A 25129-nucleotide genomic window follows, 5' to 3' on the forward strand; every position below is an offset into this window, starting at 1 on the left:
AGAAATTAAAATAATCATTTACAGATGAGTAGTTTAAAAAGATTTACCCGATATTATAATTATTTAAAAAAATATTTAATCTTTTAAAACATTTTCCTTGTGCAAGATAAATTAGGAATAAAAATTCATTTACAGTCTAAATATTTTTACTCGATTTTCTAATTACTTTTGAATATATTTAAATTTTTAGAATATTTTTTTAGGAAATTAAAATTTACTCAATAAAATATAATTTTTCAAATATATTTTGAGAAAAATAATTTAATTTATTAAAATAGGCAATAAATAATAGTAAATATTAATGTTCATTTTATCAGTTCTAAATTGTATAAGCATGTTTATGGAAATTAAAGGAATAAAAATAAAATTACTGTTTTTTCAGCTGTTATCTTTAAAGTAACATAGGCAATCAAATTAAAATAATTAATGTTTAAAAGTAGGAATAGATTGTATTGAATTATGATTAGAAATTATATTTTATCAAATTATCGACCTTGATATATACAATTTTTCAATTTTTCCAGTGAGCTAAAAGAGGAATAAAAAATTCATTTATAGGAATGTAGTCTAAAAAGTTTCATCAGATAATCTAATTATTATTAAATATATTTAATCTATTAAAATATTTATGTTTAAGTAAATTAAAGGAATAAAAATAAAATTGCTGTTTTTTCAGCTATCTTTGAAGTAACATAGGCAATCCAGTTTACAATGTTTAAGTACCAAATTTTTATTTTTTCTCTGGTTTTTGTTAAGTTAGTATGAATAAAATAAATTATCTAATAAGAATATTAGAGCCTTTTTTTTGTCTAATAAAGATTACGATAAAGAGTAATCTTAAGTTGAAGGAGGATTACAGATTTCTGTCAAGTTTGTCATCCATCTTGAAAACTCCTAATTCCTCGTGAGTTCACCGGTATATTTCATTAATAACATTCTGTCATTAAAATCATTATTATAGTATAGTGTAATCGTGAGTAACCTTAAAATTTATTATATAATTCAATAAAATCACTAGTATTCCATAACTGACTGAAGTTCAGTGTTAACCTAACCTGCAATTTCGTAACACTATCGCACGCCATTACCCGACAATTTCTGTTGTAGACCATGTCCGCCTCACAAATATTCAATCGTATCGGCCAGTTCGGTTTGGGAGTTGCCCTTGTTGGAGGAGTCGTCAATTCCGCCTTGTACAACGGTTAGTACAAAACTTTTAAACGCAATAGATCACACAATGCGGTTTGATTTTTTAGTGGACGGTGGCAACAGGGCTGTAATCTTCGACAGATTCTCAGGGATTAAAAAGCAAGTAATTGGTGAGGGCACCCACTTCTTCATTCCATGGGTGCAAAGGCCAATCATCTTCGACGTCAGGTCCAGGCCCAGAAACATACCTGTAGTAACTGGAAGCAAAGGTAAACCAGCCCCAAAAACAACCCAACGCGATTCTAACTGACGATTGCAGATTTACAGAATGTAAACATCACCCTCCGTATCCTCTTCAGACCGGTGCCAGATCAGCTGCCAAGAATTTACACAATCCTAGGTCAAGATTATGAAGAACGTGTTTTGCCTTCAATCACCACTGAAGTGCTGAAAGCTGTTGTGGCGCAGTTTGACGCCGGCGAATTGATCACACAGAGGGATCTGGTGTCCCAGAAAGTCAGTGCTGACTTAAATGAGAGGGCTGCCCAGTTTGGAGTCATCCTTGATGACATCTCAATCACTCACTTAACCTTTGGCAGGGAATTCACCCAGGCTGTTGAATTGAAACAAGTTGCTCAACAGGAGGCTGAGAAGGCCAGGTTTGTTTTTGCTCACACTTAGAATGTTTAAATAGTAATTGATATCTTTATAAATAGATTTTTGGTGGAGAAGGCTGAACAGACAAAGAAGGCCACAGTCATTTCAGCAGAGGGTGACGCCCAAGCTGCCAATCTGTTGGCAAAGGCGTTCGGAGATGCTGGTGAAGGTTTGGTGGAACTGAGAAGGATTGAAGCAGCTGAAGATATTGCCTATCAACTATCCAGATCCAGACAAGTGTCTTATTTGCCAGGTGGACAGAATTTGCTTTTAAATGTTCCTGCACCAGGAAATTAAAAGTGTTGATGTGAATAAAATTGTAGCATTTATCTGAGGAATTTGGGGTATACTAAAGTATGTCATTTTGTATTATACTGACCTTCAATCAATTTAACATGTTTATCATATGTTAGAGAATTGTATATTTCAGATGAATCAGGTTGGGAAGAATGAAGTGTAAATGATCTAAGTATATCCAAAAATTTTAGTTTATACTTTACTAATAAGACAAATTATTGTTATTGTTAATAAATTTTATAAAAAAGTATTTCTTTATTTATAAAACTTGTCGGAAAGCTTTTTTAATGATTCTGATCAGTAATCTGAATAACTTTTGTCTGTTATGTAAAAAACTAAAATTTTATTAAAATATTTGTTTGATTCCCCAACTGAAACATTAAAAACAGATAATTTTGTTATTTACGCAGTATTTCTACGGTATTTATAAACGTGGTATAGAGATCGCGGAAAGTTAAAACTAGGAAACATTTTGTACGGTGGAAATCTACTCTGAAAAAATATCAAAGCTTAATACGCGTTATTGTTTACTGGTGTCGCTGGTGTCTATCCTCAAAGTGCCATCTATATTTTAGTAGATATATTACAAATTATTCATATATATTGTGTTACATCCTAAAAGAAATCTGTAATCCAAAATGTGTTTGGTAGTTGATTTATTTGAATTTACTTTGTAACAAGACAATTTTTTAAAAATATACTATTTATCAGAAGCAAATAAGCAAACAATAAAAGTTTATTGAATATATTATGAAGATAATAAATGAAACCCATCTAAATTAAATTTGATGCCTGAAATGAAAAAAAAAACAGAGTTGAGATGTGTGTTAATGGTGCAAACATAAAAGGTTTGAGGCTCCGTAATTTTAACAACGGCAACAATTTGAACGTCGCACATAGATAAATCATTTCTGATTAATTGACGGTTTCGAGTCGAGAGTTTTTTTAAGGTATGCCGAACGATTTAACGTGAGCGCGCGCATTTTTAATGCCGGTGGGCTCGTTAAACGCGTAACCAAATGGAACCAAAAGAAAATAAAAAACCACCAGAATTCAGTACCTGCGATAATAAAAAGTCCGAAACATGTTGTCCGGTTCGAACGTGATTTACAATCGAATGGTTAATTAACCCCGAACGTGAAAACAAAGTCGAAACCGCCCGGGATGGGTATCGCGGTGATGCGACACTATTTTTAATTACTTCGACCCCGGGACGTCGGCACCTGCGGTGCCACGGAAAACTCGCCGCCTTCATCGAGTCACCGGTATCGACACCTCCGGGTTCTTCGCGTTATTATCGGGCGCGGGGGAAAATAAAGCGGAAAAGATGTAATTAGTGTCTGGGTTCAATTTCGTTCGCACCATGCGTGCTTCTTTTATTAAGGAAATCGGTGGGGATTTGCATTATTCGATTGTTCCTCGTGTTAGGGAGGAAGTGGCAAAAGTGAAGGAATTCTATACGTATTACTTACTTATGTTCGGGATAAGATTAGAATGGAAGGAAAGTAAAAACAATAATTGTGACACTTTCGAAAACTGAATAAGTTTATTGTGTACTATAAAAATAAAATAAATAATAAAATCCCAGTTAAAAAGTCTTTCATTTGTAATTTTATGACAGGCCAGTTCTTTATGAAAGGAAGAGAGTGACAAACTCTGACATGAACAAACTTACAAAGTATTAGATAAAATTAGAAACGAAGAAAAAGTAATAACCCCGAGGAACTTATATAACGTTAATAAAACTGAAATAAATAACAACCAATTTCAAGGTACAACTTGCAATTGCAATTCTGTATGATCAACTCAAACACGTAGTAAAAATTAAAGGAAACAACGACCGTACTCGGATGAGTCGATATTTTATTTTAAATTTAACGATTTGTCGTGGTCGCTTCTTCTGCCCGCTCCTCATCATTAATCGATTGAGATCTTAAACCGTGCCATCAGTTTTTTTTTTCATCCAGCAGTGCGGTTAGACAATCGGTCGTTATTTAAAAACAACTGAATCCGATTCCGTAAAATTAATCAACACCGAACCTATTAAAAATAGTGCGGTTTCACCGGGTGCACACTCGGGTGGTGTTAATTCAGTTCTCACACATTTTTTGCCCGAATAAAAATAACGAAAAATACATAGTTATAAGAGTCGGTGCGTTCAAAAAAAAAAAAAAAATTAATAACGCCGCAAATGAAAATAAAACCGCTCAAGTGCCGGATCGCCGTAATGAATAAAATCAATCCTGCGGTGAAAAGGGAGACATAAACCATCGCCACATGTCATTGTGGGGTTCGGGGATTTTCAAGTATCATTCTCTCGCCGGATTTATCTCGTACTTCGCGTGTTCTTTAATTTTAAGTACGCTGGTAAAAAGGGAACCCCAATGTACAGGGGCGTAGAACTATTTTCTATGTTTAGTGTTTCCTAAATATTAGTTAATTTAGGTTGTTCAACATTTTTGTTTTAAACTGTATATATTATTTGGAAGATTTTGTCATTTTCTTTATAATTATGCTGTTTATTTTAAACTCACATTGTATTTAACACATTTTTTGTGTTTAAAATGTCAAATTTATGTGCTGTAATTCCTGCAAAATTGTTTGATGGCTTCAAAAATGAGCTTAAAGTAGCAGAAGTGTGTTTGGGGAGATGATGTAAATGATGAAGTCTCCTTTATGGGTTTAAAAGTGGCAATTAATGCACTGAAAGTGAGCATAGTCAAGGTCATCCTGCAATCTCTACCAAAGAAGAAATTAAGCAATATTTTGTGTAAAATCTTCGTGCAATGTCTTTAGAAATAGTCTTAAACATTAATCAACCATTAGAAATATGTTTTATGCTAAGAATTTCATCAGAAATTGGATAAATGGATTCCATATAAATTAAATGAGGTTAGGTTAGGTGTTTGACAATTGACACTTGCACGCAAAGCAATGAGCAATGAACTTTAATTTAATTAAATGTTTAAAAGTGACAATTAATGCACTGAAAGTAAGCATCGTCAAGGTCATCCTATAATTTCTACCAGTGAAGAAATTGAACAATATTTTGTGTAAAATCTTCGTGTCACATGTTTAGAAATAGGCTATTAAACATTAATCAAACATTGGAAAGATGATTTATGTCATGAATTTCATAAAAAATTGAATAAATGAATTCCACATAAATTAAATGAGGTTATGTGTTTGACAATGAACCCTCCCCTCATTGCATGCAAAGCAATAAGCAATGGACCTTTATTTATTTATTGTTTTAAAAGTGGCAATTAATATAATCAAAGGGTCATCCCCCAATTTGTACTAATGAAGAAGTTAAGCAATATTTTGTGCAAATATTCATGCAACGTGTTTAGAAACATGAATCAACCATTAGAAAGATCCTTGATGCAATGAATTTTATCAAAAATTGTATAAAATTCCACATAAATTAAATGAGGTTAGGTTAGGCGTTTGATAATTGACAATTATCTCCTAGTATTGGTATATTCAATGAAAAATGGGTTGGCTATCATAATTCTTGATGGTATGGACAATGGACTGACAATGCTAACCCTGATGCAACAATATTTAAAAAAGTTTTAACCCATGAAAGATTTTGATAACTATATGTTGGATTACCTTTAGAATTTAATATATTTACTATATAATTGTCTATGAAAAACTTAGATAAAGAGAAGCTTTGGAGACTTAAAGGTAGCTTCAAAATGTTAGATGAGAAGTTCTACTTCATTCACTATATGGTCCAGATATTTTTAGGTGTCTATTGTTTACTTTTGTCCAATTTGAAGAGAAGGAAAGGTCAAAAGTTGATCTTTTCTTCAATTCGAAGAACCCACAATTTTTTGTCTTCGCAGGAGTTTGTTATCAAAAATTTGTTGATTATAATGATGAATATTAAAAAAAAATGTTACTTAATGGTACTTAATATTTAATATTTTAACTTTTATTATAAGAAAAAATATTAAACGATCTTTTATATTGCTCATCCTTAAGCATAAGTTGAAGTGCGAAGAATAAATTTCATTGATAGGCCCTTAGGCAATATCCATCTATACGACTGTCATTGTGTAAATTTCGATTCGCGACACAAATCCCTAATTGCCACTCGCATTTCCATCGTTTTTTCCATCCACCGTACCACCCCTGACCCGATGCGGGGCCGCTCCAGAAATGGGAAACCTTTAGAGAGCTCCTTTGAAAACGGCGCCCATCGACCGAGGGTGGATCCCCGGGTAATCTCGATGATTACATGTTACATTGTGTGTCGCTTTGATCAAGGAGGCAGTGTTTTTTACGCGAGGGACATGTCATTGTTTCCGGCATTGGGTTAGCCGAGTCCCGATGTGTGTCCCCTGGAAATGACTTAACTGATAAATTGCCGTTTGCCGACTACACGGCATGATAATTGGATCCCGGATTTGGATGCGCCACGATAATTTCGGGGCCCGGGGATTAATTGTATTTGTGTACCGCAAACCATCGGATCCCTTTTATCCCCCGGATTCTTTATTTGGTGCGGATTAATTGGTGCGCGAGCTCTTCGGCGACCGGTGACGACTCAATTTCGTGTTTCGTCAAGAAGACGTGGTTTTTTCTTTGTCGCAGACTCAGACACCAGTCCGGTCACATGTGTAAACATAAATGCGTGCCATTAAAGGGGAAACTTTCAGGGTCAGCCTGTGTGTGTGTGTGTGGATTTTATGTTTATACTCTGTCGCGCAGTGGGTCTCACCTTTGACATGTCGGCGTAAATTTGAAGGCTGGCCGCGGTCGTATATTAGTAAAAGGCTCTCCAGGTAATAGCTACTTATGTTTTACAACCGCTGAAAAACACCAATAAATAACTCGCGATGAAGCGTCCATTAAATTAGGATGGCGATTTATGGCTAAGCATCACCGACGACTGCATCAGGTACCGGATGGTAAAAAAGACGCCTCAACATCTGTACGTTGTACGAGGAAGCTTGGAAATCTGGCGAAAAATGGCTCAGTCTATGTGACTTATGGTCCAACAAAGGGGCACGTTCAGAATTATGATTTAGGTCGTACCATTGAGGCGGTCGTATGTCACTTGGCGGTGGTACCCCGCGTTTTTTCTTGCGGACCGTATCTTTTATTTTAATTGCTCATTTATATTAGTCGTATAATTTAAACGGCCTGCATACCTTCTAAATTAACGTCGTCATATTGCACATGGACGAATATTGTGACCAGATCCTTCCTATTGATAATGTAAGGTTCACACGGACTTTGTAAGCAATTGCGGATGTGTCGTCGTTAATTGCGGCGTTTGTTATTAATTTTATCGACGAACAAAGTCCCAACAACTAGTTTTTAGAGTATGAATTTTATGATGTGACCTTTAAATTAAACACTTCTTGTAACCAACACGTACGTGGTACTACATAAATATTTAAATTGCTTTTTATAATTACACAAAATTAATTACAATTCAATTGTAATTCTTACAGCCTCCCAGCGGGATATTAATCCGTCTCGACCAGTGAGCACTTAATTAAACACAATTAAACGAAATCCTCAATTTTATCAAACCAAAAAAAACCCATCATCTACCTCATAAATTTGCATAACAGTAGCCGAATAAATAAATTACCTAACACCGACTATTAAACGGCGATTTGCGCTAAAGTATTAATTAATTAAGAAAAAATTAACTATGCGTCTAATGAAAATCGGTTAGACCAGACGTCGTGGGTGAGCGGCTAGCGAATGTGCCCCCGGCTAAAAAACATATTTCAAATACCACATAAATTTAGAAAAAAATATAAATAATATGAAACGGGGAAACGTGTGCGGTATAACCATTAAATATGCCTACATGCTACTTTGGAGCATTCGACCAGCTAAATCTTGACCGTAACTTCCTTCGTTCTGGGGACTAGACACACACACATTTTTTTTTATTTCATTCATAAAATATAAACGTTGGATTTTATTGCTTTATTAAGTCGGGGAAATTTCGTTTGAATTACTTGTATTTTATTCCAATAAATATTTTTAGATTTGATTGAATATTCGTTATTGTACCATTTTTTCTTTTTTTACAGTTAGATTTTATATGGTAGTAGAAACCTGATTTTTTATTGAAATTTATTTATTTTTCCTTATCTCATAAAGTTTAATGGGTTTAAAATAATTACTAATAATAAAGTTATGTGTATTTGAAAGTCAGAAATGGTAAGAAACTCACGGCGCACCTAAAGGGGTGTGTCTATTCATTGTAGTACTATTATCAACTCAAACAGACCCTATCAAATTCAAAATATATAAAATATTAGTTTATAGTTTCATTATATTAGAAAAACTTCATTCAAATTACTTGAATATTATATCAATGAATAATTTTAGATTTTTTGTTGAAATATTCATACCCGTGTATTAGTTATTTAATTTTAATTTAATTTAAATGATAATGTATGAAGTATTTCTTTTATTGAAAAATATAAGGTGTGAGAAATAGAACAATAGAAACGGCATCTAAAGAGGCGTGTCTATTCATTGCAGTACTATTATCTCGAACTCGAACAGACCCTATCACATTCAAAAATTATAAAATATTTGTTTAATGTTTAATTATATTGGAGAAATTTTGCTCAAATAACCTAAATTTTATTCCAATAAAATATTTTTATATTTTTTGACTTTTTTAGGAATTTGTTATTTGTTTTTAGTGATTTTTTAAGGTTTTTAGTGATTTTTTACGTTTTTAGTGATTTTTTAAGGTTTTTAGTAACTTTTTAAGGTTTTTAGTAACTTTTTTGCGTTTTTAGTAACTTTTTAAGGTTTTTAGTAACTTTTTACGTTTTTAGTGATTTTTTAGGGTTTTTAGAGATTTTTTAAGGTTTTTGGTGGTTTTTTAATATTTCTAGTGATTTTTTAAGGTTTTTGGTGATTTTTTAATATTTTTAGTGATTTTTTAAAGTTTTTAGTAACTTTTTACGTTTTTAGTAATTTTTTACGTTTTTAGTGATTTTTTAAGGTTTTTAGTAACTTTTTACGTTTTTAGTGTTTTTTTAAGGTTTTTAGTGACTTTTTAAGGTTTTTAGTAACATTTTGCGTTTTTAGTGATTTTTTAAGGTTTTTAGTAACTTTTTACGTTTTTAGTGGTTTTTTACGTTTTTTAGTGATTTTTTAAGGTTTTTAGTGATTTTTTACGTTTTTAGTGATTTTTTACGTTTTTAGTAACTTTTTACGTTTTTAGTGATTTTTTAAGGTTTTTAGTGATATTTTACGTTTTTAGTGATTTTTTGAGGTTTTTAGTGATTTTTTATGTTTTTATTGTTTTTTTACATTTTTAGTGATTTTTTAAGGTTTTAGTGATTTTTTATGTTTTTAGTGATTTTTTAAAGTTTTTAGTAAATTTTACGTTTTTAATGATTTTTTACGTTTTTTAGTGATTTTTTAAGGTTTTTAGTGATTTTTTACGTTTTTAGTAACTTTTTACGTTTTTAGTGATTTTTTAAGGTTTTTAGTAACTTTTTACGTTTTTAGTGATTTTTTAAGGTTTTTAGTGATATTTTACGTTTTTAGTGATTTTTTGAGGTTTTTAGTGATTTTTTATGTTTTTATTGTTTTTTTACATTTTTAGTGATTTTTTAAGGTTTTTAGTGATATTTTACGTTTGTGATTTTTTAAGGTTTTTAGTAACTTTTTACGTTTTTAGTGTTTTTTAAGGTTTTTAGTGATATTTTACGTTTTTAGTAATTTTTTGAGGTTTTTAGTGATTTTTTATGTTTTTATTGTTTTTTTACATTTTTAGTGATTTTTTAAGGTTTTTATTAACGTTTTACGTTTTTAGTGTTTTTTAAGGTTTTTAGTGACTTTTTAAGGTTTTTATTAACTTTTTACGTTTTTAGTGTTTTTTAAGGTTTTTAGTGACTTTTTAAGGTTTTTAGTAACATTTTGCGTTTTTAGTGATTTTTTAAGGTTTTTAGTACCTTTTTACGTTTTTAGTGATTTTTTAAGATTTTTAGTAACTTTTTACGTTTTTAGTGATTTTTTAAGGTTTTTAGTGATTTTTTATGTTTTTAGTGATTTTTTACGTTTTTAGTGATTTTTTAACATTTCTAGTGGTTTTTTAAGGTTTTTAGTAACTTTTTACGTTTTTAGTGATTTTTTAAGGTTTTTAGTGATATTTTACGTTTTTAGTGATTTTTTATATTTTTATTGTTTTTTTACATTTTTAGTGATTTTTTAAGGTTTTTAATGATTTTTTATGTTTTTAGTGATTTTTTAAGGTTTTTAGTAACTTTTTACGTTTTTAGTGATTTTTTAAGGTTTTTAGTAACTTTTTACATTTTTAGTGATTTTTGACTTTTTTAGTGATTTTTTAAGGTTTTTAGTGATTTTTTAACATTTTTAGTGATTTTTTTTGTTGTAGTGGTAGTGGTCGAGGTAGTGGTAGTGGTAGTGTATTGGCATAATAAATAAACATTTATTCAGCAACTAAGTGAGATAAATAGTACAATGTGGTCGTAGAAACCCACTGCGCATCTAAAGGGGCGTGTCTATTCATTGAAGTACCATTATTAACACAAACAGACCCTATCAAATTCACAAATAATAAAACATTTGTTTATTGTTTTATTATATTGGAGAAACTTCATTCAAATACTTGAATATTATTCCAATAAATATTTTTAGATTTTTGTGATGAAATATTCGCATCAGTATATTATTTACACCCTTATTCCAGTTAACATTTAAATAATCATGTGAGAAACATTTCTTTTATTGAAAAATACTCTCATTTTATAAGAATTTGTTAATAATAAACATTTTTTCAGCATCAAAGTGTAAGAAATAGAACAATGTGGTCGTAGAATACCAATGCGCATCTAATATATATATAATCTATTTATTGTAGAACCAATATCAACACGAATATACCCTATCAAATTCACAAATAATAAAACATTTGTTTATTGTTTTATTATATTGGAAAAACTTCATTCAAATTAGTTGAATATTATTCCAATAAATATTTTTAGATTTTTTTGAGTGAGAAACATTTCTTTTATTGAAGAATACTCTCATTTTTATAAGAATTTGTTTATAATAAACATTTATTCAACACCTAAATGTGAGAAATAGAACAAAGGAGACGTAAAGACCTACTGCGCATATAAAGGGACGTGTCTATTGATTGTAGTACTATTATTAACTCGTACAGACCCTATCAGATTTAAAAATCAAGGCAATACTTATTTAACCACGACAAACAGAAACATTTCGTTCTTGTTCAAAGACCGAAGAGTTTTATGTATCGTTCGGCGCGAATGGAACTTAAAACTTATGTAAAATTTTATTGCCGCCGACTCGTACATAAATTTCCTCTCGTCCCGGTACGCACCACCGAATGAAATACTGCCACAGTTTTTAATTCGTCCCGCTAATTGGCATTCCACGGAGTCCATAACCGACCACTGCACTGTCCGATTGTACCACCTGTGGCGTCCGGTGTAAAACAGTGGCAGCCACTCGTACTAACATATATAAAACACTGGAATAAGACTGTGACAAATACTTAACAGAACATCCATAAATTTACGAAACAGATATTTTACTTAGATAAGGCCTCTCGCCACAGGTGGCGAAGTCGATATAAAGGGGCCACGTTTCCGTCGCCGGACGAGCTGCGGTTGCCGATACGACGCCGCACACTTCTTTGTTTCGTCCGAAAATCGCAACGAACTAGCCGGAACGTGTTTTCCCGACACCCGAATCCGTCGTCCTCTTATCCCTAGAAAACTGAAGTGCGCACCGGATAACAGTTTAATTATGCGAAAGGCACATTTTCGCCGCTCCCGCGCCTCGAATTCTTATTTATTTTTCGGCCGTGCGAGGAAACGCTTTCAAGAAAACGAAGCAATTACATAATACTTTAATGAAAATTACGTTTAACGACAGAAAATTTTTAATTGGATTTACCTCACGAGCACTTTCTTTAATCAGTATTTAATTACTTAACATGTAAAACAAGTTGAAGTTTAAATGGAGCTAAGGAGTATTTCACACATTACTCAAGAATTCAAGCTTTCAGAAGTAAAATAAATCCACGTTGATATGACAGAATTATGGTGATTATTTATTGTCGTTTTGAAGCATGCAGAAATGCCCATTAACTTGGAGATGTAAAATTTTAATGTATGACAAATATAAAGTTGATATATGTTTCGGACATGTCATATATTTTGTATAATTTATACAGATACATAATTTAAAAACAATTTAATTTTGAATAAACGTCAAGTTAAATTGCCATACTTTAATGATGATGAATTTTATAAATATGTAATAGGATTTGGCAATATCTTTACATTCTTAAAACAACAATACGTAATAATAATAAAAAGTTTTATATTATCTTTGACTGAGTCTGACAATAATTCATGTCATAATTTAATTTAATTGTTATTTTACATTTAATGGCAATTACAATTAACAAAATTTAGAAAAAAAAAAATATTCTAACCCAACTTAACATAACTTAACCTACATAAATTTGACCTAACCTCAACATAACCAATAGTTAAAATCTATTTTATGAAATATTATTACAACAGTAATTCTATGTCAAAATATGTATGTATAATTTTGTGAAAATTAAAAGTTATTGTAAATGGTATAAAAATAGTTATAACAATGAAATTTTAATTAATAACTTAATCTAGTTTAACATAACCAAAACTTAATTCTTAAAACCATGATATATTATAATAACAATTTTTTATATAGTCAAATGATGAAAATGAAAATAATTTCTTTGATTTTTTAAACATATCTTTGACGAAATAAGTTTGGATATATACATACAATCTAACTTAACCTAACTTTGTCTGACGTAATCTAACTAAATTTAATTTAGTCTAACATAACCAACAGTTAGGACTTATTTTATGAAATATTATTAACACAGCAAGGCATATAATAAAAAGATTTTGTGTAACCTTTTGAAAATAATTTCTGAGATAATTTAATCCATTGTAATTGACAAAAATATAGATATGAATGAAAATTTTGTAAACTCTCATATTTAAAATGATCCATCTTAATACATGCCTAACTTAACTTAATCTAACTGAACTTGACCTAGTTTAACATAATCAAGACTTTCTTGAAGCTATAATGCATAATTGTAATAAGATTTTGTATAAACAAATAATGAAAATGAAAATAATTCTCTTGATTTTTTAAAATTATTATCTTTAACAAAAAAAGTTTGGGTAATAATTGGAACTTAACCTAACTAAATTTAATTTAGTTTAACTTAACCAACAATTAGGACTCAGGACTTTTTATAATAAAATAATGAAAATGAAAATAATTTCTTTGATGTTTTAAAATTACTATCTTTGTGTAATCTAAATCTTTATGTAATCTAACTTAATCTAAGTTTGCTTGACCTAACCTAACTAAATTTAATTTAATCTAACATAACCAACAGTTAGATCTTATGAAATATTAATAACACAGCAACGCATATAATAAAAAGATTTTGTAAATAATTTCTGACATATTTTAAAACCATTGTGATTGACAAAAATATAGATAATCTTAAATCTTAATTTAAGCCTAATCTAACTGAACTTGACCTAATCTAACATAAGCAAGACTTAATTCTTAAAACTATAACATATGATTGTAATAATAAGATTTTGTATAATCAGATAATAATAAAACCACAGTGATTGGCAAAAAATATAGATATATCAATGAAATTTTTGTAAACTCTCATATTTAACATAATCCATATAAATTTAAGCCAATCCTAACCTAATCTATTTGAACTTAACTTAGCCTAAGCTAACCAAGACTTAATTCTTAAAACTATAATACATAATTGTAATAATAATTTTTTATAATCAAATAATGAAAACGAAAATAATATTTTTTATATTTTGTGATTATAATATTTAACGAAAAAAGTTTGGATATTTTCATGTAATCTAACTTAACCTAAGTTTGCCTCACCTAACCTAACTAAATTTAATTTAGTCTGACTTAACCAACAATTAGAACTTAGTTTTTGAAATATTATTAACACAACAACGCATATAATAAAAAGATTTTGTATAACTTTTTGAAAATAATTTTTGAGATATTTTAAAACCATTGAGATTGGCAAAAATATAGATACATCAATGAAATTTTTGTAAACTCTCATATTTAAAATAATCCATCTTAATTTAAGCCTAACCTATACTGAACTTAATCTAGTCTAACATAACCTAGATTTAATTCTAGATTTTGTATAATCAAATAATGAAAATGAAAATAATATCTTTTATATTTTAAAAATATAATCTTTGATGAAAAAAGTTTGGATATTTTCATGTAATTTAACTTAACCTAACTTTGTCTGAGCTAACATAACCAACAGTTACGGACTCATTTTTGAATTATTATTAACACGCATATAAAAAGATTTTGTAAAACCTTTTGAAAATAATTTTGAGATATTTTAAAACCATTGTGATTAACAAAAGACATACACGTAGATATATTAATGCAATTTTTGTAAACTTTCATATATAAATAATCCATGTTAAATTAAGCCTAACTCAACCTAATCTTACTGAACTTAACCTAGTCTAACATAACCTAGACTTAATTTTAAAAGTATAATACATAATTATAATAATAAGATTTTGTGTAATGAAAGAATGAAAAGATAATTAAAGCCATTGTGATTGGCAAAAAATATAGATATATAATTAAATTTTTGTAAATTCTCATATTTAACATATTCCATCTTAATTTAAGTCTAACCTAACCTAACCTAATTGCACTTTTTCTAGTTCAACATAAACAACATAATTGTAATAAGAAGATTTTGTATTATCAAATAACGAAAATGAAAATCATTTCTTTGAATTTTGAAAATTATTATCTTTGAGGAGAAAAGATCTTCATGTAATCTAAATTAACCTAACTTTGCTCGACCTAACCTAACTAAATTTAATTTAGTTTAAAATAACCAACGGTTAAGACATATTTTATGAAATTTTACTAACATAACTACAAACATGTATAGTAAATAGATTTTTTATAACTTTGTAAAAATAAATTGTGAGATATTATAAAACCATTGTAAGCTAGTTTAACCTAACAAACACTTAACACTTATTTTACGTAGTGGACACCTTGCTAGACACGAATACTATAATTTTGTTGTCCTAATATACATAAAGACATCTGAATTGACCAGAAATACCACATCAAAAATAGTTTGAAAATAACCTAATACACAATAATGATGACCAACTTCTGTCGAATAATTTTAAAAGATGTTCGTCTAATGTTCGTGTGGCAACTGAAAAAAGAAATTTTTCAATCTTTTTTTTTTTTATTTTATTGCATAGACCACCATAGACAGGCCGGACCGTAATTAGTTGGACGTGTGCCGAAAACGAAGCCGGCGAAGAACAATCGCGGCGGGCATAGGTTTGCCGCAATCGAATCCCGTATGTCCGACCAGAAAAGTGGCCGCCAGTGCCACAACTGACATATTCGGCGACCGCAGTATTCTATTACAATTTCGCAATCGCCCCAGAGCAAATCTTCGGTGCCCGACGACGAAATGCGAAATGATTTAGATGAATGGCGTTCACTTAGAAACTCGTGTCCCATTGTGCTCCGTTTTTTATTGCTGTAGACAATGTGTTGCCCTTAAGGCCTGAGCACATGCACCACGACAGACTTCTGTCCGACCTATTAATATTAGCAATTTAGTGCGTTTAATATAGTTATCCATGGCACAATAGTTTCCGTTTTTTATTTGTTTATTTATTTCGGGGCAGGTGCCCAATTGGGCGCAATTTTGTTGTCATCATTATTATTAGAAATGTATTAGGTGGTACGATTGATTGTTTGGCATAGCAAGATGTGATGGTAATGATGATGAATACGAATATGTCTTGGGATGTTAATTGCTTGGACGTCAGTATGTCTGCTTGTGGTTTGGTACAAATTAATACCTTACAAATTACTCAAGGAGGGAATTATCTAGAAGATTCAAAGTATTTGAATACGAAATGTATTTTATGCTTCGTCTGGTGCATGAACGATACTTGATTCTTTCATTTCTGTTCAAGAAATTCTTCTTTACTGACTTTTTGTCTTTATTGACTGTAAACATTTGGTTCTAATGGAAGGAAGACTTATCTACCAAGTTTGGTACCAAATACAACATTTTAATTGTTCTTTGAAGGTTATTTTCAGTAGTGCACGATTAATTTCACCTTATATGATGCACATAAGAAGATTTACTGAAGAGTTTTATACTTCTTCTTGAACCTATAGATAAATTAGACAGAAGAGAGGATACTTTTAAGATTTTTCTAATTCAATTCAACAAATTCTTCTTTATTGACTTTTTGATGACTGCAAATGTTTGGTACTGATGTAAGGAAGACTCATCCACCATGTTTGGTATCAAATACAATATTTTAGATGTTGTTTGAAAGTTATTTTTAGCAGTATACAATTAATTCCACCTTCCATGATGCACACAAGAAGATTTACTGAAGAGTTTTATGCTTCTTTTTGTGCCAGTAGATAAAATAGACAGAAGAGTGGATACTTTTAAGATTTTTCAAATTTAATTCAACAAATTTTTAGTTATTGACTCTGCATTGACTGAGAATATTTGGTTCTGATGTAAGAAATATTCATCTATTAAGTTTGGTACCAAATACAACATTTTAACTGTTGTTTGAAGATTATTTTCAGTAGTATTCATATAATTTCACCTTCCATGATGCACATAAGAAGATTTACTGAAGAGTTTTTTCCTTCTTCTTGTGTCTGTAGACAAAATTACATAGAAGAGAGGATACTTTTAAGATTCTTCTAAATCAATTCAACAAATTCTTCTTTATTGACTCTTTTACGACTTTGAATGTTTGTTTCCTATGAAAAGAAGACTCATCCACCATGTTTAGTATCAAATACAATATTTTAGATGTTGTTTGAAAGTTATTTTTAGCAGTATACAATTAATTCCACCTTCCATGATGCACACAAGAAGATTTACTGAAGAGTTTTATGCTTCTTTTTGTGCCAGTAGATAAAATAGACAGAAGAGTGGATACTTTTAAGATTTTTCAAATTTAATTCAACAAATTTTTAGTTATTGACTCTGCATTGACTGAGAATATTTGGTTCTGATGTAAGAAATATTCATCTATTAAGTTTGGTACCAAATACAACATTTTAACTGTTGTTTGAAGATTATTTTCAGTAGTATTCATATAATTTCACCTTCCATGATGCACATAAGAAGATTTACTGAAGAGTTTTATGCTTCTTCTTGTGCCTGCAAATAAATTACATAGAAGGGAGGATACTTTTAAAATTCTTCTAAATCAATTCAAAACATTCTTCTTTATTGACTCTTTTATGACTTTGAATGTTTGGTTCTTATGAAAAGAAGACTCATCCACCATATTTGGTATCAAATACAATATTTTAGCTGTTGTTTGAAGGTTATTTTTAGCAGTATACAATTAATTTCACCTTCCATGATGCACACAAGAAGATTTACTGAAGAGTTTTATACTTCTTCTTTTGCCTGTAGAGAAATTAGACAGGACAGAAGAGAGGATACTTTTAAAACTCTTCTAATTCAATTCAACAAATTTTTCTTTATTGACTTTTTGATGACTGTGAATGTTTAGTTCTGAGGTAAGAAAGATTCATCTACCAATTTTGGTACCAAATACAACATTTTAGCTCTTGTTAGAAGATATTTTCAGAAGTGTTTAATTAATTTTACCTTTCTTCTTGTGCCTGTAAATAAATTAGATAAAAGGATACTTTTAAGATTCTTCTAAATCAATTCAACAAAATCTTCTCTATTGACTTTGATGAATGTAAATGTTTGGTACTGATGTAAGGAAGGTTCATTTACCTAGTTTGGTAGCAAATACAACATTTTAACTGTTGTTTGAAGATTATTTTCAGAAATGCTCAACTAATTTCACCTTCCATAATGTACACAAGAAGATTCAGTGGAGAGTTTTATGCTTCTTCTTGTGCCTGTAGATAAATTAGATAGAAGAGAGGACACTTTTAAGATTCTTTTAATTCAAATTCAACAAATTCTTCTTTATTGACTCTTTGAAGACTGTGAATGTTTGGCACTGATGTAAGAAAGACACATCTACAAGTTTGGTACCAAATACAACATTTTATCTGTTGTTTGAAGGTTGTTTTCAGTAGTGCACAATTAATTACACGTTCCGCGATGCGCACAAGAATGCCCATCATAAAAGTAACATTTTATCGTACCGCCGTCCGATACTATGTACCGGCCATTAGTTTAAAATTAACATCATAAAATACTGTGTTTCTTCACGCCATAAATCCAACACTTAAACGGGCGTAAACACAATGCCTTGTTGTTTTTATTATAATTGATGCTAATTTAAGTACCAGCGTTGTATGGCAGGTAGCTAAATAGATAGGTGTAAAGCATCAAAGGAACATAACTTACGAATAATAAGTACCTGATTACACACTTGCAATTAATCATTGCTAAGTAATATCAATGCTCTTCCATGTAGTACTGTGTTCCGTTTTAGATACAACTACTGTTTTTTTTTTTTCATTAAACGATTAACGGTGAAAAATTGTCGGTAAGACAATCGCACCGGATTATTTATAAGGGCAATATATCCGCCGGCCCCAAAGAAAGCCACCTGGAGAATTTTTCGTCAATTAATAAAAGCTGGCACTAATTACATTGGCTATTAGCATCGCCCTTATAATCACCGTTCACGCCGCTAGGTGGTGAGCGGACCAACTCGAGTAATTACCGTAGATTAATTACTTCTGGGATAATATTCGTCTGTGTTGATGTCTTTCTAAGGCCGCGGCGTCGATCTTTTACAGCTCATTTGCATTGCAGAATCGCCGAATCCGTCTCCGCGGCTACGTTTTTGTTTAGATGTCAGCACCTACAGGGTGATTACTCAAGATCCCATCCCCAACCCTTTTTGCCTTTTCTTCGCCCGAACTTTCCCTCCCGTTTTTGTTTAATTAAATGTGCCCGTGACACTCCAATGATTAAATAGTTTTTTCATAATTCAATGATCCTCGTCCGCCCCGTGATGGGGTTGGCTTCGTTGAACGTGTGGTTGTTCCTTGTACGAAACTAATTTAATATTGTCGTTTAAACTTTTCCATGATAACTCAACATTTTGGCAAATAAATTATGAAGGAAATTTTTGAAAGCATCTGATTAAATAAAAAAATTGTAAAAACAAAGAAACTTGTTAAATTTAAAGAAAGTAGAGGAAAAATTCCTTAAAATAAGTTTTTGATAGTTAAAAAGGAAGAGATTTTCAAAGGAGCATTTAATGGTAAAGATTTCCCAGTCAATGATTATATTGGAAGAAACTTTGGTAGAGAAATATTGAAGGCCATTTTGAGATATACCTGATTAGAATAGTTTAGAGATAGAATTAGAGTAAGCAGAAGAAGAAATTTGACAGGCATGTCTTAAATTAAGTAAAATAAGACTTTTATGAGAAGGAAGAGATTTTCAAAAGAGACATTGGTGGAAGACCTTACAAGTAAATGATGATGTTAGAAGAAACTATGGTAGACAAATCTTGAAGATAATTTTGAGATACACCTGATTTTATAAAGAAAAAATTGTTAATAATAAAGAAATTTGTCAAAATTAGAGCGGGTAGAAGAAGAAATATGACAGCCATCTCCTTAAAATAAACAAAATAGGATTTTTCTGAAATGAAAGAGATTTTTGAAAGAAAATTTGATGGAAAACCTAACCAATTAATGATGAAGTTAGAAGAAACTCTGGTATACAAATCTCGAAGGCAATTTTGAGATACTTCTGATTTTATAAAGCAAGAATAGTCAATAAAGAAATTTGTTAAAATTAGTGTGAGCTGAAAAATAAATTTGACAAACATCTCCTTAAAATATATAAAATAGGACTTTTCTGAGAAGAAAGAGATTTTTGAAAGAGAATTTGTAGATAATTTTATCAGTCAATGATGATGTTAGAAGAAACTCTGGTAGATAAATCTTGAAGGCAATTTTGAGATACACCTAATTTTATAAAGAAAGAATTGTTAACAATAAAGAAATTTGTTAAAATTAGAGTGAGTAGAAGAAGAAATATGACATCTTAAAATAAACAAAATAGGAGTTTTCTGAGAAGAAAAAGATTTTTAAAAGAAAATTTGATGGAAAACATAACCAATCAAAGATGACGTTAGAAGAAACTTTAGTAGACAAATCTGGAAGGCAATTTTGAGATACTCCTGATTTTATAAAGAAAGAATTATTAACAATAAAGAAATTTGTTAAAATTACAGTGAGCAGAAGAAATTTGACAGACATTTCCTTAAAATATATAAAATAGAACTTTTCTGAGAAGAAAGAGATTTTTGAAAGAGAATGTGGTGGACAACCTTACCTGTCAATGATGATGTTAGAAGAAACTCTGGTAGACAAATCTTGAAGGCAATTTTGAGATACCTCTAATATTGTAAAGGATAGTTAACAATAAAGAAATTTGTTAAAATTAAAGTGAGCAGGAGAAGAAAATTGTCAGGTATTTTCTTAAAATAAGTAAAATACGACTTTTCTGAGAAGAAAGAGATTTTTGAAAAACAATTTGATGGAAAATCTTACCAGTCAATGATGATGATGTTAGAAACTTTGGTAGACAAATCTTGGAAACCATTTTGAGATACATTTAATTTTATAAAGAAAGAATTGTTAACAATAAAGAAATTTATTAAAACTGGAGTGAGCAGAAGAAGAATAGAAGAAGAAAATATGACATTTCTGAGAAGGAAGAGATTTTTGAAAGAGAATGTGGCAAAAAACTTTACCAATGATGATGTTAGAAGAGATTCTGGTAGACAAATCTTGAAGACAGTTTTGAGCTGCATCTGATTTCATAATGAAAAAATTATTAAAATTAAAATAACTTTTTAAAAACAGAAGAAGACAGCTCAATATCATTAAAATAAGGAATTTCAGTGATGGTTCCTTTAAACGTGTGGTGTTCCTTGTACGAAACTAGTTGGACGTTATTTAAAACTGGAGCAGTGTCTTTGAACTTTTCCCATGATTAACTCAACAATTCGGCAAATTATAGGTTCAGGCTTTCACGTCACTGAACCACGGCCCAACTAGTACTAAGCACAACAATTATTGCTTCCAAATTTTCTTTTTATCAAATTACGTAAAAAACGTGGTGCCTTTAAACAAATACAATGTAGACCCTTCTAAAATTCTCACATACCAAATCATCCATAATTATAATAAGTTGTGTCCGATGTGTGTGTGTGTGTATACCCTGAGGTACTCCCAGAGTTGGAATTGCAATGCGTTGCGTGCATACATCGAAGTTGTAATTATTAAAGTACAGTCACATCGTATCTAATTTCAGACCTTTGAACCTCCCAAAAATGCTTCTATCATTGTTATTTGGTCTCGACGTGACCTGTATTTCACAGAAAATTTCGGCCGTCGTGTAAAAACTAAATACATAAGTACACCTTCTGGATTATATGTTTATAACAGTCAGAAAAGACGTAATGCAACATGTGGTACTATTCCGGTTAAATTGCGGGCGTAATAATAGCAATTCCATAAGAACAAAACGCGTATGTGCCCGTTTGTTTTTCGGGCAAATCGTGATCCTTATGCATTCCACCCGGAGTCGTTCTGGGGCCGCGTCGCATTTAGAAAAATTGCTTTATTAATTAAAAAGTAAAAAAAAAGGCGACGCACACTCCTCGCTACGCCCCGTTCCATTTAATTAATCCCGCGGCCCTGTTTCAATTAAAACAGAATACGTGAAGAAAGCGCATAATTAAAATGTGTGTGAAATGTGCCGTTGCCATTGAGCGGGAGCCCACGCGAGAAGAGCCCCCGACGAAAGGAGGAGCGCGTTAAATTGTCAACGACCGTCCACCGTACAATGGCAACGGAACCTAGTTTCCCATTCACGGCCGCTCGAAAAGTGTCTAATTTAATTTGTGCCCGTGTGTGTGATTTAAAAGTGTCTGGCCGGATTAAAGGGTTGAATGAAAGTAAATAATTACGGAACGGGGGTGTGTGTGTGGCTCGGATCCTGTTTATTTCTTTTCTTTTCTTTTCTCCGCTTTTTTTCCTCTCTCCTCCAGTCGCATAAATTGTCACAGGTGTGCCGTGTAGGTTTCTTCAGATGCTACTGGTCCGATAGGTTCAAGTTACCATTTCCATATTCATTTCGGTGTTCGAGGCAAGGCTGATGGTCTTCTCCATAAATGGTAACCGTGAGATATTACCAAGAATTGGTATCAATATTTTATGAAGTTTTTCGTTAGATATACTGGTGGAAAAGCTGCACCAGACGATGAATATGTTTGAATAAACATCTGTAAATAAATCATAAAGACAATTTTGAGATATACCTGATTTTATAAAGAAAGAATTCTCAACAGTAAAAAAAATTGTTAAAGTTAAAATTTTGACAAGCATCTTCTTAAAATAAGTAAAATAGAACTTTTATGTTAAGGAAGAAATTTTAAAGTAACAGTAAAGAAATTTGTTAAAATTAGAGTAAGCAAAAGAAGAAATTTGACAGGAATCTTCTTAAAATTCTGAGAAGGAAGTGACTTTTAAAAGAGAAGTTGGTGGAAAATCTTAGCACTCAATGATGATGTCGGAAGACAAATTTTGGAGACAATTTTGAGATACACTCAACTTTATAAAGAAAGCAATATTAACAATAAAGAAATTTGTTAAAATTAGAATAAGCTGAAGAAGATATGACTTTTTTAAGGAAGAAGAGATTTTTAAAAGAGAATTTGGTGAAAAATCTTATCTGTCAATGATGATGATGGAAGAAATTCTAGTAGATAAATTTTGGAGACAATTTTGGGATATACCAGATTCTTTAAAGAAAGAATTGTTAACAATAAAGATATTTGTTAAAATTAGAGCAAGCTGAAGAAGAATTTTGACAAGCATCTCCTTAATATAACTAAAATAGAACTTTTCTGTGAAGGAAGAGATTTTAAAGACAATTTTTATACTCAATTTTATTAACAAAGCAGTGTTAACAATAAAGAAATTTGTTCAAATTAGAAAAAGCTGAAGAATATATTTGACAGGAATCTCCTTAAAATAAATGAAATATGAACGAAGAGATTCTTAAAAGAGAATTTGGTGAAAAATCTTATCAGCCAATGATGATGAAAGAAATTCTAGTGGGTAAATCTTAGAGACAATTTTGAGATATACTTGATTCTATAAAGAAAGAATTGTTAACAATAAAGAAATTTGTTAAACATAGAACAAGCTGAAGAAGTTTGACAAGCTTAAAATTAGTAAAATAAAACTTCTCTGTGAAGGAAGAGATTTTAAAGCAATGTAAACAATAAAGAAATTTGCTAAAATTAGAATAAGCAGAAAAAGATATTTGACAGAAATCTCCTTAAAATAATTAAAATATGACTTTTATGAGAAAGAAGAAAATTTTAAAAGAGAATTTGGTGAAAAATCTTACCAGCTAATGATGATGATGCAAGAAATTCTGGTAGATAAATCTTGGAGACAATTTTGAGATATACTTGATTTTATAAAGAAAGAATTGTTAACAATAAAGAAATTTGTTAAGCTGAAGAAGAAATTTGACAAGAATATCCTTAAAATAAGGAAAATATGACTTTTTTGAGAAGGAAGAGAATTTTAAAAGAGAATTTGGTGGAAAATCTTACCAGTCAATAACGATGATGGAACAAATTGTGGTAGATAAATCTTGGAGATAATTATGAGATATACCTGATTCTATAAAGAAAAAATTGTTAACAATAAAGAAATTTGTTAAAATTTATTTAAGCTGAAGGAGAATTCTGACAAACATTTCCTTAAAATAAGTAAAATAGAACTTTTCTGTGAAAGAAGAGATTTTGGAGACAATTTTGGGATACTCCAAATTTATAAAGAAAGCAATGTTAACAATAAAGAAATTTGTTAAGATTAGTGTAAGTAAAAGAAGAAATTTGACAGTAATCTCTTTAAAATAAGTAAAATATGGAAGAAACTCTGGTAGACAAATCTTAGAGACCATTTTGAGATACACATACTTTTATAAAGAAAGAATTGTTAATAATAAACAAATGTGTAGAAAATTTGTTAAAATTAGAGTAAGGAGAAGAAGTAATTTTAATTTAATTTCTCTTTAAAATAAATAAAATAACACGTTTCTGAGAAGGAATAGATTTTTAAAAGAGAAATTGATAAAAAACTTTTTCAGTCAATAATTATGATGGGAGAAACTCTTGTAGAAAAATCTTGAAGACAATTTTGAGATACACCTAAGTTTATAAAGATTTATAAGAGAATTTGGTGGAAAAGTCATACTGGTGAATGGTGATGGTGGAAAAATCTCTTGTTGGCAAATTTTACAGGCAATTTTAGGATACATCCGGTTCAATAATGAAACAGTTGTTGAAAGAAAGAAACTTGTGAAAATTATGGTAAATGAAAGATTAAATATGATAGAGAGAGTTAGAAGACAAATTGGTAAACAACTCTTGAAGACAATTTTACGGTAGATGTAGTTTTATAAAGTAAATATTTGAAATAATAGTTAAAAAAAAAGAAAATTAATTTAGAATGAAAATAATCTATACATATAAATAAAATTGGAGTGTCTGTTTGTAATATTGAAATAACCGTTTTTTACTACATGCATATGAATATAAATACGGTACATACACCAAAATAACATTTTTTACAATTTTTGTCTCTGCCTGTCTGTCTGTTTGTTCCGGCTAATCTCTGAAATGGCTGGACCGATTTTGACGGGACTTTTATTGGCACGTAACATATGTAATAAGGAGTAACTTTATTTTAGAAAAATTCTTTTATTTTATAAAAATAAAGTAATGTTGCAATGTCCAAGTACAATTAAAAATAATTGTTCTTTTAATAAAATGATTATGTCTTTTAGTTATTTCTTACGTTT

General features: G+C 30.4%; 1 protein-coding gene across 3 annotated transcripts; it reads left to right on the top strand.

The window, feature by feature from the left end:
• The first annotated feature begins 868 nt into the window (after window positions 1-868).
• LOC109602441 (protein l(2)37Cc) lies at window positions 869-2353 on the top strand. Of its 3 annotated transcripts, none has more exons than XM_020018803.2 (5): window positions 869-904; window positions 1108-1201; window positions 1257-1418; window positions 1469-1808; window positions 1866-2353. In XM_020018803.2, exons 2-5 carry the CDS (start codon window positions 1111-1113, stop codon window positions 2101-2103), a joined length of 831 nt encoding a protein of 276 aa, XP_019874362.1. In that variant the 5' UTR covers window positions 869-904; window positions 1108-1110; the 3' UTR covers window positions 2104-2353. The 3 variants fall into 3 exon arrangements, with proteins under 3 accessions (XP_019874362.1, XP_019874361.1, XP_049822239.1); XM_020018802.2 differs by having other exon boundaries at window positions 884-973; XM_049966282.1 differs by having other exon boundaries at window positions 898-916.
• The last annotated feature ends 22776 nt before the right edge of the window (window positions 2354-25129 follow it).

Source organism: Aethina tumida, chromosome 4 (assembly GCF_024364675.1).
Source record: "Aethina tumida isolate Nest 87 chromosome 4, icAetTumi1.1, whole genome shotgun sequence".
In the NCBI taxonomy this organism is placed as follows: domain Eukaryota; kingdom Metazoa; phylum Arthropoda; class Insecta; order Coleoptera; family Nitidulidae; genus Aethina; species Aethina tumida.

Coding starts and splice junctions, on each gene's coding strand:
- LOC109602441 (XM_020018803.2), top strand. CDS start 1,111: ATGTCCGCCTCACAAATATTCAATCGTATCGGCCAGTTCGGTTTGGGA. Junction 1,202..1,256: donor CAATTCCGCCTTGTACAACG/GTTAGTACAAAA, acceptor TTGATTTTTTAG/TGGACGGTGGCAACAGGGCT. Junction 1,809..1,865: donor CAGGAGGCTGAGAAGGCCAG/GTTTGTTTTTGC, acceptor CTTTATAAATAG/ATTTTTGGTGGAGAAGGCTG.